This window comes from Puntigrus tetrazona, chromosome 5 (genome assembly GCF_018831695.1).
Source record: "Puntigrus tetrazona isolate hp1 chromosome 5, ASM1883169v1, whole genome shotgun sequence".
In the NCBI taxonomy this organism is placed as follows: Eukaryota; Metazoa; Chordata; class Actinopteri; order Cypriniformes; family Cyprinidae; genus Puntigrus; species Puntigrus tetrazona.
The window spans coordinates 5351023-5368722 of record NC_056703.1 but is presented as its reverse complement, the minus strand read 5'-3'; the positions used below and the strand labels follow the sequence as shown (position 1 = coordinate 5368722).

Here is a 17700-nt window from a genome sequence, read left to right as displayed (position 1 = left end):
GAGAACCAGAAAAATAAACGCAGTCGTCCTTGACTTAACGCTTTGTGTTAAGCCGCCTCCTGATATCACAGACCTCTGATTTTTGCCGTTTGTCCCACTCAAGGTGATTCGTAACGGAGTCACTTGTCCTGAAGTTCACACAGACGTCCTGGCAGAGCACGTGCATTGTGAACGTTTAACTGTCTTGACTCTTCTGTTTTCCGTTCTCCAGGGCACTCTCATCCAGCATCTTAAAGAACACGTTCTCCACGGCAACATGACCTACAATGATGTCATCATATATTACACTACGGTATGTATCCGTCATCTTTCTCCAGTGACGTGCATTCGAAAGCAGCCTTGACAGGATCTCTGTAGTATAGTATAGTCCAGAAAATTGTATAATTGCATGTAAAAGTTATGTCTTCGGTGTCACATGATCCTTCGGAATCATTTTAATATGCTAATTAACTGGTATGGAAACATGTCTTATTATTTTCAATGTTGTGCTGCTTAATATTTTTGTGGAAATTTAGTTTTTTTTTTGTAATTTCTTGTTAGACATGATTTATTTGAAGTCACTTTTGATCAATTAAATGTGTCCTTGCCGATTTCTTCCAAACATTTGAGCGTTAGTTGATGTAGATTTCATGCTTCTACAGGTGTTATAGAGATCTCGGTAGAGCTTTATTTTAAAGTCCTGCTCCTTATTGTAGTAATTACTAAGTACTAACCCTGAACCTACCCCTAGCATAACCGTACTCCATGTAGTTACCTAATATTACCAGTACTTTCTTGGGTAAGTACATGTACTGTAATAAAGTGCTACTGAAATCCTTATCTTAGTTTATGATATGATTGATTAATATGATTTTGCACAATCCCCATAGTCTTTGATATTACATAAAAAAAAAAATAATAATAATAATTTCAGTGACCGATAACATCATAAACTTTCAAAATGTAATAAACAAACTCGCTTCTTTAGGATGCTGTACACCGAAGAATCTTTCACAATAAAACCAGGGACGTTTATTAATAAATCAGGTCAACGTAGCTTTGTTAGAACAATTCGCTTTATTCCTCTATTTCTATTCGTTAGTGCTGTCAAAAGATTCATTGCGATGAATCGTATCCAAAATAAACGTTTTGTTCTCTTTACTCTGTATGTTTATTATTTGTATTTAAATACACACACACATGTGTGTGTGTGTGTATATATATATATATATATATATATATATATATATATATATATATATATATATATATATATATATATATATATATATATATATATATATACACATTATCAAAATAAATTGTTTATTATATACATAATAATATACACATAAATATATTTTGTGTATATACATATTTTTGAAAATATTTTCATGTAGAGTACATGTAAATATTTATATATAAAATTATATCTAAATATATTTAATGTAAATGTAGCATATTTTTCTTAAATCAATATGTGAACATGTGTGTATTTATATGAATAATAAATATATACAGTAAACGGAACAAAAACTTTTATTTGTGACGGAATTAATCATTTGACAGCACTACAATTAATGTTATTTGCCTATTTAAATAATTTTCAATATCTGGTTAGTCTTTTGTGATTTATTCTAAACGATATTTGGGTTGAAACGGTCCATTCTGAGCACTGTTTGTTTAACTTCGCCGAGTAGTTGGCGTGTTTGTCCAATCTGGTCAGAACTGGAACAAAAACGCAGTCGCTGACCCAGTCTAAAAGTAGATCTGTGTCTTTATGTGCAGACGGGCTGGATGATGTGGAACTGGATGGTGTCCTCTCTAGCTGTTGGGGCTTCTGTGGTCCTGTATGATGGCTCTCCTCTTGTTCCTACTGCCAATGTGCTCTGGGACCTTGTAGACCGTCTGGGGTAAGTAAGTCTGTGTAAGAGACACTCTATAATGAAGGTGTCACAGTCAGGAGCGTCGGCCGTTCTTTTTTTTTTCCTCATGCCTGTGCTTTAATTGTGTGAGGTGTTGCAGTGCTTATCACCGGCATCTGCTGTGCCCTTTTGTGTAAATGACACCTCATCACCACGGCAACCTGATTTAAAGAGATGGGTCTAATTGGCCACCTCTAATGCGGCATCGAGTTCCTTTCAGAGTTTACCTGTTATTGATCAGAAATGATCGAAGTGCAACAGATGCTGGAGTTCCTTTGGATCACGCTTGGTGTGTGTGTGTGTGTGTGTGTGTGTGTGTGTGTGTGTGTGCGCTCATTTTCACATCCCTTGGCTACTGGTGAAAGCCTCTATTCTTAACTCTCATTGTCTCTCTTCTTCCCAAGAGAAAGAAAATAGAGACGTTTTTGCAGCAGCTTTTGGGAAAGCCAAAAAACACACATTTTTTATTTCTCACCAGACCCATTTGTGCTGCTTGAATCACTTCAGAGACATGTTCATTTTTAAATGTTTCATTTGGGTCGACTCGTAATTAAAAGAAAAGTATGTAAGGGATTACTTACAAATTATTAATATATTAAATTACACTACCGTTCAAAAGTCTGAGGTCTGTAAAATTATTTTTAGAAATTAATATTTGTGATCGTCGATGATGCATTGAAAGGACATTCAGAGACAAAACAAAGACATTCTATTTTTAATAAATGCAGTTTTGCGCACAAATATTAAGCAGCAGAATGGTTTTCAATCAATCACTTTTATTTATATAGTACTTGTTTCTTGAACAGAAAGTCATTTTGGAATGATTTCTGAAGACTGAAGACTGGAGTAATGATGCTGAAAAATCGTTACAGGATTAATAAAAAAATTAAATGTATTAAATTAACAAATGTTTTTAAATTGCAGAATGATTTCTGTTTTATTTAATTGCTGATCAAACAAATGCAACCTTATGAGAGAAAGACATTTTCTTTCAAAAGGAAAAAAAAACATTTACCAACCCAAGACTTTTGAATGATAGTGTGTGTGAAATGCCAGTTAAATTCTAAAAATGCAAAGATACATTTAATAACATTGTGGCAAACAAGAAAAGCAATATTCGCCAAAATTACTTGAGTTTCTTTGATTTCCAAACAATTGCATACAAGTTTAGCACAGTTCTACAGTCCACAAGAGTTAATTTTTTATTAATAAAGAGTTAATAAAGTTCACACATGATGCATTCTTGCATTTATTCTGTACTTTTCTTTTAAATGTTCTGTTGCGACATTGGTCTCAAAACCCCTGCGTTCAGTTACGTGCAGTTGCGCTCTGTCTTGCTGTTTTAAACGCAAGATTGCATTCTGTTTAAACCGTTTTCGAGCGGTCCGCTCTGTGTAAATGTGATTTGGCGAGGCGTGTTGCCTTCAGTAGCAGCCGAGTTTCAAGCATGAATTGCTCTAACGGTAGAAATAGTCCTAATGAGGAATTTGCATATGGGTCAGAGGGCATGCTTAAACTGTGTTATGCATTTAATGACATTATTTAATATAGTTATTAATTGCATTAAGTGGATAATGTTCAATTTAACAGTCCTAATTTTGGCAGCTCTGGTTTGTATCTCTGTATTTCTGTGTTTGAGAGATTAGCTTTACGTTAGAGCCCTGTCGGTGACACCAATTAAGTTTTTTTTTTTTTTTTTTTTTAAGTTTAGGGTTTATTTTAAATTGTAAATAAATTTAGTGTGCACCAAATTGTGTAAATTGAACCCTTACCTTTTAATTGCAATCAACAGCTGATGGATAGACCCAAGTGCCCCCTACATTTTTAGACTTTTTTTTTTTATAATCTGTTTTGCTGCTTCTATTTCATGACAACTTCAGGAACTTCCGAGCAGCCAACCTCAACCGGTTCTGAACCCTTTTATTATTAGACTAGGAGGATGTTTACATGGCAACTTGTTTTATTTCAGAAGAGCAAGGAAGATCTCGTTTTCCGTTCTTTTAAACAACAAATAGGGAATCTTAACGGAGTGCACACTACAGGACTCGAGCGCACTTCAGAGATACACTACGGTTGTAGAGGCTCTACGACAGATTTCGAGCTGGCTTCAGGCTTTGTCAGGCTCGTTTCTGACTTTGAAATATGTACCTTTTTTAGTTTTTTAGTTGCGCTCGCTATCCTGACAAGCGAGAGGGCAGTAATCAGCAACAGCCAATGAAGCTGCGGCTGAGAAAGGCGTTAGGAAACTGGAGCAAAAATAAATAGTGCTGGGTGAGATTTTGGGAGCAGTTTGATGTTTTTCTGTTTCATCTATATTTTTCAGCTCTGTATCTTAGTTTTCCCGTTCTGTGCAATTCTGTATAAAACAATCGCAAGCTTATCCTTCCTGTCGCCTGTTTACGTTGTCAAAAAACACTTCTCCCGTTTCTTTGTAAGCACGTTTGTGAGGGAATATATTCCGGGATCATCGCTTCAGTCGAGGTCTGCTTGCAGTTGTGTTAGCAGGGAAACATTCCTGTTTGATCATGCGGTCCAAATTTGCCATAGTGACAAATAAAGTTCATAACTTCAGATTGAATCAACCTGTCCATCTCCGTTCTGCAAAAACTGCAGAACTCTCACCCATACTCACTAAAACTTTGCTCTCTTTTTTCCCCTCTGTGCTTAGTTGTATGAATATATTGATCTTAGATTAGCTTTTATTTTGTGCTGCTTCCCTATTCGTTGTGTTAATGTTTCCAAATGATCAGTATTCAATCAGAAGGCAAACGGTAGATGAAGGGAAATGGGTAAGGGAAGCCTATTCTGAACAAAGGACCATTGTGAAACTTGGTCATGCTAGACAACTGTTTCTTTGTCCCATATTGTAGTTGTTGAAGACAATAGACGCAATACTTTCCCCATAGTTTCAATCCAGAGCGTTGCATTCATTGAATCTCGTCTTAGTTTGCTGGAGCTTCCTAGCTTTTCAAATAATGTAGATATTACATCGTCTGAATTACTGTAATTCGTTTCCTTAACTGTGCTGGTCAAGATATACACCAGAGGACCTCGAGATATCTGGGGGCTCACCCGGGATCTGAAATGGATTTTAAAGTCAAGAATAAGCTTATTGCAATCCCATTACAATATTTATGTATCCATGCACGTTTGGGACCAGTAAAACTTTCCATGCCTTGCCTTGGAGAAACCTGAATCTGAGTGTCGTTTCTCAGTGCTAATGGATCTCCCCTTTGAACCTACAAACTGTTGGTTTTAAAGCCAGATCTTTTACTAGTAAGCTAAGTGTCTAGTCAATATCAGGTTAAGATCTGGTCTAACTGAATTGCATTTGCATAAGATTTTACTTCCCACTTTCCAAACTGGCTTAATTGTCTTATTTGCCAGTTGTAATTTTCCATGTGCAGATGGAGCCAAAATTATGTGGCTTGTATGAAACGAGCTGTCTGAATATTTAGACGAGCTTCACTTCTTTAATATTAGACGAATGAGCAACCCCAAGTTAAATTCTATGAATAGACTGTGCAGTAAATCAGAGATCCACGATGCTATAAACGAAGGGGAGATCAGTGGTTGGGCATATCAGTAGTTCGGTACTGGCAAGTTTTCCTATTTTTCCCCTGACTGATATATTGCTTGTGAAATCACGTTCCATTTCATTTCATATACAATTCTCCTCCTACATCCTAAATGACCCATTACTAAACGGGCCTTGCCAGCTGCCACCAATCACACACAAGCAGGATGTTGTCATGGCACCTGTCCACATAGTGGATATGTCTCTTTTTGGACACTACAGAGTGAAAAACAGAGAATACCTTGTATTCGTAATAAAATTTTTGAGCAGCTTTTGACATTTTGCACATTAATTATCCAAGATAAATATAGATTAGTTTTACGTTGTTGTTTTTTTTGCTATATTTTTTACACTTCCCTTGTGATTTGGTTAACCTCTTTGAGTTACTCTATACTTAATACATTGTGTCATCAGTATGCTGACAGTTTCATTTATTATGCAACCTATATAGATGAAAGTCTGCTGTACTGTACATTTTCTGGAAACACCGTGCAAGACAAATGGAGATTAGACTAACACATACACGTTGGCTGCATTTGAGCTCTTCAGATACTGCACTGGCTTGACCCCCGACGCGAGTGATTCCATCAAGAGATGGCTGACCAAGGCCTCTGCAGGTCAACAGGCCATTTAGAGCAATTCCATCTCATGGACACTGAAAGCGTTCCTCTTTTTGTTCTATAGTGACAGTTTGAAAATCTAAAATGCTGTGTAAACTAGGTTTTCATATTTCTCAGAGACATGACGTAGGAGTATGGAGTATGCGTATCTTGGGTTCCTTGAAGGAATAGTGCACCCATAAACTACTAACCTCAAGCCATCCTAGCTGTATATAACTTTCTTCTTTCAAAAGAACACAGTCGGGAGTTTTCAAGCTTGGTAATGCTGGTGGATAGCGGCCATTATTTTGAAGCTCCATGAATCGGATATAACCGCAAGTACTGCGATGTAAAGCTAACCTAGGGGGGTTAGGACATGTCCTCCGAAGCAGATCAATGGGTGTTTGTAATAAGTTTTAAAATTAATAACATAAACGACTGACTTTCAGTTATTTTTGGCTGAGTTCTGGCTTCTTGGGTGACTTCTGACTCGACGTATGATGCGTGTTGCGCCTTACGTTGAGTCATAGATCAGCCGTGAAGTCGGAACCTTGGACTTTAGACATTCAACTCTTAGTAAGTAACAACTACATGTCAGCTGGTAGTCATTAGAGTATTATTAGAATGTCTGCTTTTATATCTTCTAACACTTTATTTTGATTGGTCCACAACATACGGACTATAAACGTATTCTACTAACCCTAAACCTTCCCTAATAGTGAGAGTTAGTAGACATGGACGTGCAAATTAATGAGAATTAGTTGACATGTAGATATAAAGTTGGTAGAATGTCTGAAGTGGGCTGTCAAAGTTTATTCCAACTAATTGTTAACATCCGTTTGTTTTTAATCGTTTGTTAACAGAATCACGATTTTTGGGACTGGAGCGAAATGGCTGGCTGTGCTGGAGGAGAGAAATCTAAAACCTGGTGAGCTGCAATGAATTACAATACCTCCGTCTTCTCTTTTAGGTTTTTTTTTTTTTCTTTTCACTTCTTCTGTCATGCTAGAATCGCCGCTATACAATATTTCGGTACCGAAACCAGCAATGTTTCATATTTCTTAATATCGAGTTGATACCAAAGCATAAACATGTTATTGGTCATTCCTTTCTTTAAAGAGTCTAATATTAATATTATCAAAATTAAAAAGTATCATGTATCCAAGTAGTTTTAGTAAGATAAACATTGCCTTAAAATTTTCTATTTGATTTGTTTTAATGATATATTAGTCAGCGGCTAGTTTATTTTACATTTACACTGCAAAGCCATTTTTTTTTTTATGCTTCCAAGTCTCCTCATCAGAAAGCATTTTTTTGCATTCGTTTTACTATTCATGTGCACCTGTGAGACATGTGCACCAAATTGAGCCTGTACTTGCTATTTCCGAAACTGCCTAAAGACTAATAAATGTATGTATATGGTTTTTGTTAGCGTCATTTGCTTTCAAAGTGCTGTCTTTTGACATCCCTAGTACACATTAATTTCTCCACTTTCCCAGCGGCCTCTAGATGCTGCTGATTCATTCACTAAACCATGTGCGCGTGCTTGTAAATATTCAACAGTAATGAGACAAACAGAGGGTGAATTAAATTGCAATTTACAGTGGAAGATGGAGTTTATGCGTAACGACTGCCATGAGAGCGATCAAATTAGTGGTGTCTGTTTTTTTTTTTTTTTTAATAAAGAGTTACTGCAGGAACTCTTCTAAGGAGACACTTTTATGAGCACCTGTGGTAGGGATTAAAAAAAGAATCTAAATAGAAATCTGTATAAATTAAATTCATTTAATTGTATCTTGCATTAAAGTGATTATCTTACCCTATACGTGTTTGCTGAACACAAAAGGCATTTTAAAGGTGTAGGTGACCAGACAGTTGCTTGGTAGCCGTTGACTTCCTTACTGTTTTTCCATACTATTTAGAAATCAACTAATTAGGTTTCCGAAATTCTTTTGCGTTTTAACAAAATTCGTATTCAGTGCTTTGTCAATGCCAGTTTGTGTCGTCTTCAAAGACGAAGGCCTTGGTGTGTGTGAGGTTTTGCGGGAGTTTGGGGGTTTATTTGTTTTGCATGTGGATGGTGTGTTGGGGGTCAGAGACGCGCTTCCTGGCCCTCTGTTGCTCCCTTTGGCTGCTTGACATTTCAGAGCGACACCTGTTAGCCCGTGGGGTGTGGCACTGGCTCTGATAACCGGGGCGAGAGACCCTCTCTACACGGGACCCCAGACGGGTGGCCTGGCATGTTGCCTGCATACATTTCAGCACAGTTTAACGTGGTTCATAATTCTGATCGCTGTGATCCATACCCATCTGCCTCCAGACTACAGACGAACCGAACAGCTGAGCTTCGTACTTCAGAACGCTTTATAATATAACGTAGAATTTGGGGGCGTGTCAAAATACACTCGATGTTCTACATTCGATTTGAATAAAAGCGTTTTATTGAATAAAACATAAAATGTGCAAAACAAATAAATCCCCAATACACGAGAGCTTCATCTTTAAAGCTGACATGAACTGGCATTAGTAAATTGTTAAATGTTAGTTGCAAAATGAAAATATATGTAGATTGATCTGAATGTAAATGTACGTGGCCGTTTTTGTTGAAATTATTTTGAGGCTTTGCAAGCTGTCATATTTCCTTTAGAAAATGCTTTTCTTTAAAAAAAAAAAAAAAAAAAAAAAAAAAAACCTAATAGTTTTTGTTTTCTTTCCCATTCACAGCAAACACGCACAACCTGCAGACCCTCCACACACTCCTCTCTACAGGATCTCCATTGAAGCCTCAGAGCTATGAGTATGTGTACAGCTGTATTAAGAACAATGTGCTCCTGGGGTCCATATCAGGTGGGAACTATTTTTATATTTAATTTTAATTTAATTAAATTTTTTTAGTTTAATTTTATTTTATTTTTATTTTTTTATTTTAATTTAATTAAATTTTTTTTTTGTATCTGGTTTTCTTTCTTTCTTTCTTTCTTTCTTCTTTCTTTCTTTCTTTCGTCTATTCTGATCATCCCACTCTTCAGTTTTCCCCCTTAACATTGTTCCAGCTCCTCTTGATAGTACTGTGTGTGTGTGTGTGTGTGTGTGTGTGTGTGTGTGTGTATACATATGAGTGTGTGTGTGTGTCTGTGTGTGTCGCAGTGTGATCTCATGCCTGCAGGGCCCTGCGGAAACAAATTAGCATCAGCGTTAACAGCTGTGGTGGACTGCTGATTTTGTGTGCATGTGTGTGTGTTTGTGACTGGGGTCTCGCAGCATGTCTCTCTCACACACCACCTGTGCCCAGTTTCTCCCCGCGGTTTCACCAGATGAGCTTTGCTCTCATGGCAGGTCAGCGGCAGCCTGCTAGAGTCATGTTATTCAGATTGTACCTTTCAGAGCTGTTTGTTATTTAACTTCTTATGTGCAACCCGTGTCCCTTCGTGAACTACTGCAAAGAAAAGTTGCAGCTGTGAAATTTTCAGTCTTTGCTATTTTATTATATATTATATTAAATAGCTGATAAGTCACTAGTCATGTTTTGTTTAGAATAAACCACAACTATGACTGATTCAGCCTTTTCTCAGTTATGCTATACTAAATGGACTATTATTGGGATTTATAGTAGAAATTACTATGTATTAAGTAAATATGTTTCGTGTGCTTATGCTTAGTATGATTGTTATGACTTCTCATGTTAGATGTTTGGAGTTTGTCAAGGAGCTTTAGTTACAAAATACAAAGTATTAATCTAATTGTCTTAAATGAGTGACGGACGTTCCGAAAACGTTTTTGCATACGTCTACCGTGAAGGTTTTTTGATTTGCCATTTGGCTCACATTTGATAACATGACAGCAATCTCGTTGAATTCTGACACGTTTGCGGAGCACAAGAGCCTCATAACTTTTCAGAAAAAGGCTTTGACTGACGTTTCCTGACTCCAGAGGTTTTCGAAATGTCAGGCTACCTAAAGATGTGTGCAGCGCAGATACGCCGCGCTCGTCTTCGGCTCTGAGCTCAGATAGCCCGTTGGCCCTGTGAGATACTGAGAAACCGCTTTGTCCGGGATCAGCGCTGCACACGCCTCCCTCAGATACGTGACCTCTGCCAACCCGAGGCAGATTTGACCTTGACCCCAATGTCAAGCACAGCATATGTGACAGGGCTTGTTTCCCGCCGCTCCCGTTACTGTGCCAGCCAGACTCCTGAGCGCAGAGGGGCAGCTGGCAGGAGACTTTAACACTTTCAGCCACCCAGAATCACCTGACTCCAATAGACCCCCCGATATCACCTACCATCTGTCGCATACACACATAAACACACATATATCTGTTGTCCCAGCAACCTTTTTTTTTTTATTTCTCTTTTGTTTTCGGTCTCTTTTATAATCCGACTTTACAGCCGTTACATTTGTCAATTACTGAGACCTATTTTTACTCTATCCGACACCGCCTCTCCCTGTTTTTCTCAACAAAACCTCATTATTTTGAAATATTGATTGTCTTGCTTTTTCTTTTGGGTTGCAATATCAAATACCTGTCTCTTATCTCTCTCTGTCTCTCTCTCTCTCTCTCTCTCTATGTCTCTCTCTCTCTCTCTCTCTATGTCTCTCTCTCTCTATGTCTCTCTCTCTCTCTATGTCTCTCTCTCTCTCTCTCTCTATGTCTCTCTCTCTGTCTCTCTCTCTCTCTGTCTCTCTCTCTCTCTCTCTCTCTCTCTCTATGTCTCTCTCTCTCTCTCTCTCTCTCTCTCTCTCTCTCTCTCTCTCTCTCTCTCTCTCTCTCTCTCTCTCTCTCTCTCTCTCTCTCTCTCTCTCTCTCTCTCTCTCTCTCTCTCTCTCTCTCTCTCTCTCTCTCTCTATGTCTCTCTCTCTCTCTCTCTCTCTCTCTCTCTCTCTCTCTCTCTCTCTCTCTATGTCTCTCTCTCTATGTCTCTCTCTCTCTCTCTATGTCTATGTCTCTCTCTCTCTCTCTTATACTGGATGACTCATTAAATATAAGCCTGAACACTTCTAGCTGCATAAGTGCATGTTTGTGTATTGTTGAGATTCAAAATCTGTCGATGCGATTCTTAAAGAGGTCATATGATGTTGCTGAAAAGAACATTATTTTGTGTATTTGGTGTAATGCAATGTGTTTGTGGTTTTAAGGTGCAAAAAAAGTCAATATGCTATACATTTATTGTTTCTCCTCTAAGCCTCTCTCCCGGAAAGGGGTCTGTTTGTACAAAGCTCATCATTCTTAAAAAGTGAGGTGTGCTCTGATTGGTCAGCTGTCCACTGCGTTGTGATTGGCTGAATACTGCAAGCATCTCATGATATTTTACCCCCCCTTACATAACATTTATGCTGCGTCGTGCCTCATAAACATGAACCATGTCTGCATTTGTGATCGGAGAAACGACAAAACAACAAGCACTAACGTTACCGAATAGCAAGTAGCATGTTCTTTAAATAAGAAAACATAACTTACTTAAAAAGTTGTGAGTGAGAAGCACCAGACTGTCCTTGCAGAGTTAGAATTGCCTCACTTTATAGTTTTCTGTGCACAGCCAGCGTATGATCACTTTAACACAAATACACATTGCATGTCTTGTCATTGCCACAGGGGGCGCTATATTGTGTGTCAGTATAAACGTATTACCTTCAGTCAGTTCCCTTATTTAGGTCAGCTGCTGTCACGGATGAACAAAGGTTTGAGGGCAGTCTTGCAATCACAATCACATATTAGTGGCTAGTTTTTCAGTATTATCTGTTTTCTGTGCAATTTCAGCAGACCTTATGATACACAAATATGTGAAAGAAATTGTAAATTGTTGCAACTGGATAATTAGAATGTAAATGTAGTTTTTCTTAATTTAATAGTGTTACTGCTTTTATTGATCTACTAACCAACACTAATGGCTTATTGTCTGTGTTTTTGCTCTTTTCTCTACTATGAAAAAGACTGTTAAACAATATTCTGAGGTTACGAAGCACAAAGTATTTTATTTGTAGAGAAGTATAGTATGAACTGGTTTCATTCTTGAAGAACGTCCTGAGTTTGTTGGGCCAAAGAGATTTTTGATCACCCTTGTTCAGCTTCCTTTCGCTTCTATTGTGTCTGGTAAACAAATCAATAGGGAAGAACTGCGGTATAGAAACTGTGATCCATATAAATGGAGACAGGAGAACAAAGCTATCAGCAAATTATGCCAGCAAGTTTGCATTAATGAAAACGTCCCATCGCTTCCTTAAAAAGTAAAGTACGTTTCTAGAGAATATTTTCTGTTGTAAACATATTCTGAAACATGAAGGATGACTGATAGTGAATTTCTCCACAAGCCTGTGAGATTTTCTTGCCTTGGAGATTTTGATCATCTTTAAAACTGTGTGTTAACATCTTTAATATTTCCTCAGGTGGCACAGACATCATTTCATGCTTCATGGGTCAGAACATGACAGTTCCTGTTTACAGAGGGGAAATTCAGGCCCGAAATCTGGGCATGGCAGTGGAGTCCTGGAATTTTGAAGGTAAGCTATAGCTCATTTTATGTTTATCTCGTTTTATGGTCAAGATATGGATGTTAGCTTTTGTATATGTGTGTGTGTGTGTGTGTGTGTGTGTGTGTGTGTGTGTATGTCAAAAAAATATTAATTATTCTTTCTGCAAAAGTATTAAGCAGGAAATTAAAAATAATTTGAAATGTTTCACCAAATCAGCACATTTGATTTTTTTTCATGTGACACCGACTACTGAACATTTAGCTTTGACTTCAAGGAAAAATGTACATTTCAAAATGTATTTAAATGCAAACATTATTTCTCTCAGGGTTTATTTTAATTTTTTTCGTGTAACATTGTAACTATTACTTTTATTAGATCACAACATTGTCTTTCATCTGTTTTCTAAGAATAGTAAACCCCTTAAAATGATGCATTAGTGATCTTTTATGGGTAATATTTTTTTAACCACCTTAAAGGAGGTGTACCTACTTTGCGTTTTGCCTAACATTGCCCCTAAACAATGGTAAAAACGCTTTAGCTTACACCTAGCGTATTGCTTTAATAAAACTGTTGTGTTTGGTGTGTATTTCAGGGAAGCCTGTTTGGGGTGAGAGCGGGGAGCTGGTGTGTTTGAAGCCCATCCCGTGCCAGCCCACTCATTTCTGGAACGACGAGAACGGCAGCAAATACCACAAAGCCTACTTTTCTACCTTCCCAGGTAACCATTCACATGACACCACCTTAGATCTCTTTCAAAGCCTGGTGAGCCGCCTCCGTCGGCAGCATTCAAGGCATTATAGGCATCGTTCTAAAATGCATTGCATCGGACTCATTGCTCTTTGCCTATAGAGGCTCACATATGCACTGTGCTTGCTTCCTTCAAAGCTCTTAAATTGTGAAGTGGTCACAGTGAAGTGTGTTTTCTGTCTGATTTAGAAAGCAAACGAGTCCTTCCTTTGATTTGGAAAACAAACATGCCGCTTCAGTGTGTTCAGAAGAGGCTGCAGCTTTTCCGCCGTATTGATTAAATGATTTCTGAGGGTGAAAAGAGGAAAGAAAAAAAAAAAGAACCTGCCAGCTTTTGTTAGCACAAGAAAAATCTCCTTGAAGCCTTACTGCTGTCAGTTTGGAGAAGTAGGAAAAGGCCAATCAGAACAGTTCAGCCTCATTAGCGTTCTCTGCTTCTATATATAACCATTCGTTCATCCTTCACAATACATATATTTGTGTGTATATCCTTGTTCAGGAGTCTGGGCCCACGGTGATTACTGTAAGATAAATCCAAAAACAGGAGGAGTTGTCATGCTGGGGAGAAGGTAAGTCTCGCTCTGTTCTGCTTTGTTGTGTTGATTTTGATAGTCTTCTCTAGTTTAGATGATTAGATGCTTACAAGATTGCTGTTATTATATGATGATACTGCGAGATTAGTAATGCCCCTTTTTGTATTTTTCAGTGATGGAACCTTGAATCCTAATGGTGTTCGGTTTGGGAGCTCAGAAATTTATAACATTGGTGAGAAATACATTTTTTACATAAAAAAGTAGATTAGTTTGGACTTTAGTTTCATACGGTTTTAAGTGCTTAGTTGTGTATGTTCATTTAACCTCTTTCTACATTCAGATTTCCTTTTCTGTTATAAAAAAAAACAAAATCTCATGTTTCTTAAAAAAGATCAGTACTGTACATTATTTTGAGGTGATGCCATCAATTTTATTTTTAATCGCATTACAATTTAAATCAAAAATTTTATTTTTATCTAAATAAGTACATGTGCCGATAACATTTAAGACGTTTGTTGTGCCTTCTCTTGAACCAGTGGAGGCCTTTGAGGAAGTTTCCGACAGCCTTTGTGTCCCTCAGTACAACAGCGATGGAGAGGAGAGAGTGATTCTGTTCCTGAAGATGGGACCCAATAAGATCTTCAGACAAGAGCTGGTGGGGAAGATCCGAGGCGCTATCAGAGTAGCTCTCTCTGCACGACACGTACCAGCCTTGATACTGGAGACCAAAGACATCCCGGTGAGCTCCATTTGCCCATTCGTTCTTTGCGTGGCAATTCCTTCACTTGTTTTATTTTCTGTACTTTTCCACTTGATCGACTTTTCATTTCCTCCGCCCGCAGTACACCATCAGCGGAAAGAAGGTCGAAGTCGCAGTAAAGCAGGTGATCGCAGGTAAGGACGTCACTCAGCGAGGGGCCTTCTCAAACCCAGACTCCTTGGACCTCTACAAGAACCTGCCCGAACTCCAGAACTTCTGAGTGCTCGGTACGTCTGAACTCCCAAATGTCCCGCGTTTCTGGGTCCCTTCGAAGGGTTCAGATTCTCTGGAAGTCTGTTGGAACTTTGGAGGAATCTGGAGGAATTTCTTGAGCTTTCAAACATCAAAGTTCTTAGTGTTCTCTACCTGTTGTGGCAAACTTGGCAACCCATTGGAACCGATGGAGTCTTTAGCACTTCCTCAGAAGGGTGACTGGTTCCTCTTGGAGAGAAAGCTTAGTGCCGTTTTATGCGATTCCAGCTTGGATCTTAAAGGGACATTTTATCTGTTTCTGTTATTGCGTCCACCAAGCGTTATATTTCCGAGGAAGGTACCAAAGTAATCGTCATTCCCATATTTTCCCTCTCAAATTTTGATACAATGTCGCTTTAACTGTGAAAGTATAGGAAAATATGGCTGAAAATCTCAAAATCGAAATAATTTATTCTCATGAATCATAAATCAAATACACAGACGTTACTGAGGATTGTGTATTGAAGGTTATTTTTCTGCTAAAGGCCATTTCTCCAGTAATACTGACTTTTTGGGTCAAACCGACTGTTTCTCAGAACCGCTTACATTTATTAGTATTAATATTACGGGTACAGGTTCCAGATTATGACCTGTTACCGTAATAAAATCAACGCACCTTTTTCAAAAATTCCCCCCCCAAAGCCTGACTTCCTGTCTGGAAGCATGAACATATTTATATTTTTAAACAATATCCTGTAAGTAAATAGCGTTTCATCACACCTGCTGTATTTGTAGAGTATATTATGCTGTCCAGAACTGCTCTCTGTTGTCTACTGAGTATAGATATGAACCGAAGCTGATGTAGCTCACTGGCCAAACAGATTTCCATATATTTTTCCATATATATTGTATATATTTGATTCCGTATATGCAGCTGCATGTTGCGTGCTACGCTAGATGCCCCTTCGCAGTGACACTATTTGGTCTCTTTCGTGGCGCCTTATATCAAGTTTTCATCAACAACTGAAGCTCATCTCATTTCTTTGAGTCATTCTTTGGTGTATAGCTTTATCATTGCCCACGAGGCGTTCTTCCATCACGCTTTTCATCGGAACACTGCACACATATGAAAAAACTGGGTTTGTTTGAGGTTTGAGGTTTTGAAAGTCAGCAAGACGTGATACCCAGATAACCGTATAACATTAGATTATTAGTTTATGTAACGTTTGCATTTGGAGTAAAGGGAAGAAACCTGGGCATTCGAAATTTATCTAACGCCGCAACGAAAAATAGAAAGTATTGATTTATGTCGGATCAGATTCAAGCTCTTTGACGTGTACTGATGATGCATTTACGCTCGCTTTGCAGCATATCTCAGAAACATTTATCAACAGCAAGCCGCCATCCAGAAAATCTTTTTCTCGTGACACTGAGAGAGGATACGCTGCAACCCGCTCGCAACGAAAGCCTAAAAATGCGCTGCGTTTTAATCGTTTTAAAATAAATTCGCGCCAGTAATGTCATTTCAGCGCTTGTTTACAACAGAGAAGCCTCAAACGCTAGTATTGATGTACATTTGACGTTTTATTGGGTCTTTTTTTTTTTTTTGGTTCGAATAATGTAATCTAGGTTTGTTACACGTTTGAAAATGACATTTTTAACCTGTGAGTATATACGTTTGATCTCAGCGAGGATTTTCCTAAAAGATGCTACACACTACACATCTAAAAAATGCAAATGATTTTACATACATGCTAAAGGTTAGACATAATGAAACTCGAAAGGGCGTGCTGGGCCTTTAAGAGGCTAATTTCTTTTGAATTGAAACGGTTTAGAATAGAGGTGCAGATGGCAAGCAGTTGTGCAGATCGCTTGAATTTAAATCAGCCCTCGTTTCCGCTTCAGACAAGCAGGGACGGGTCTGTTTCACCTCATGCCCACCCTCGTGCCACCATATGCCCCATATCTGCTCAGCTTTGCTGACAGGACTGGTCTGGGACTGTGGACATACGGAAAGCTACCGAATCCTTATTTATTGGCAATCACTGTGGATTTCACTTTAACCTCTGGCTTGTCGCGAACGCATTCGTCCTCGGCGTTTATTTCATGTTTCCATACTTACCAATTTCATGAACATTCCATGGAGATCTATTCCATTTATTACAGTTCTACTACTTCTTTTTGATACAAGGAATTGGAAATGTTGGAAACAATGTTCCTTATTATTGTATTACATTAAATGTATTTGGTGTACTACTAGTAAATACAAGGTGCTTTCTTCTTGGTGGCAAATGTAATGTTTCCTGCTTTGAAATAATATTATTGTACATCGCAGAATGTGAATAATGATTACTAATATAGTTGAGAATATATTTGTTATGGGTATATTATGCCCATATGCTGTTGGACCGCTTCAGTTATGCTCAATAGGAACATACCTGTATTTCATGTGTAAAGATGCGTATTGTACTCCTAATTAAAGAGCTAAAAAATTATTCTGGCCTGCTTTGTTTTTTTTTTTTGTTTTTTTTTTTTTTTAAGTATTTTGATATTAAACAAGATGATTAATCTATTTTTTTTTTTTTTTACCGGACAATTTGGCGGTATCTGTTGTGAAGATTTGGCAACCCTACTCAGCATATTTACATAACGTCTAGTCTATTTTCTAATTTTTTTTCTAATAAATCTTTAATGATGTATGTATATTATCAGTCACGTATTTAATAGAATATGAAACAATATTTTGTACATAAATAAGTGTTATATATGTATATATATATATATAATGTGTGTGTGTGTGTAAAATATATGTATATTTATAGTGTGTGTGTGTGTAAATATTTAAGTATGGAGTATTAAGATTTTTAAATATTAATCATAATATTAAAATATTCCGGAATGTGTGTGTATATAGAATA

The 17700-nt window shown here is 37.7% G+C and overlaps 1 protein-coding gene across 1 annotated transcript in view; it reads left to right on the top strand.

Annotated features, from left to right (window-relative positions):
- aacs (acetoacetyl-CoA synthetase) overlaps nucleotides 1–17277 on the top strand; it is a 28824-nt gene extending 11547 nt beyond the window's left edge. The window contains exons 9-18 of the mRNA XM_043240048.1: nucleotides 212–292; nucleotides 1768–1892; nucleotides 6944–7008; nucleotides 8805–8927; nucleotides 12464–12577; nucleotides 13143–13268; nucleotides 13797–13866; nucleotides 14004–14062; nucleotides 14367–14569; nucleotides 14673–17277. Of these exons, the coding sequence (XP_043095983.1) occupies nucleotides 212–292; nucleotides 1768–1892; nucleotides 6944–7008; nucleotides 8805–8927; nucleotides 12464–12577; nucleotides 13143–13268; nucleotides 13797–13866; nucleotides 14004–14062; nucleotides 14367–14569; nucleotides 14673–14810 (1104 nt within the window). The 3' untranslated portion in view covers nucleotides 14811–17277. The remainder of the gene's footprint in view (nucleotides 1–211; nucleotides 293–1767; nucleotides 1893–6943; nucleotides 7009–8804; nucleotides 8928–12463; nucleotides 12578–13142; nucleotides 13269–13796; nucleotides 13867–14003; nucleotides 14063–14366; nucleotides 14570–14672) is intronic.
- Nucleotides 17278–17700: the final 423 nt, after the last annotated feature.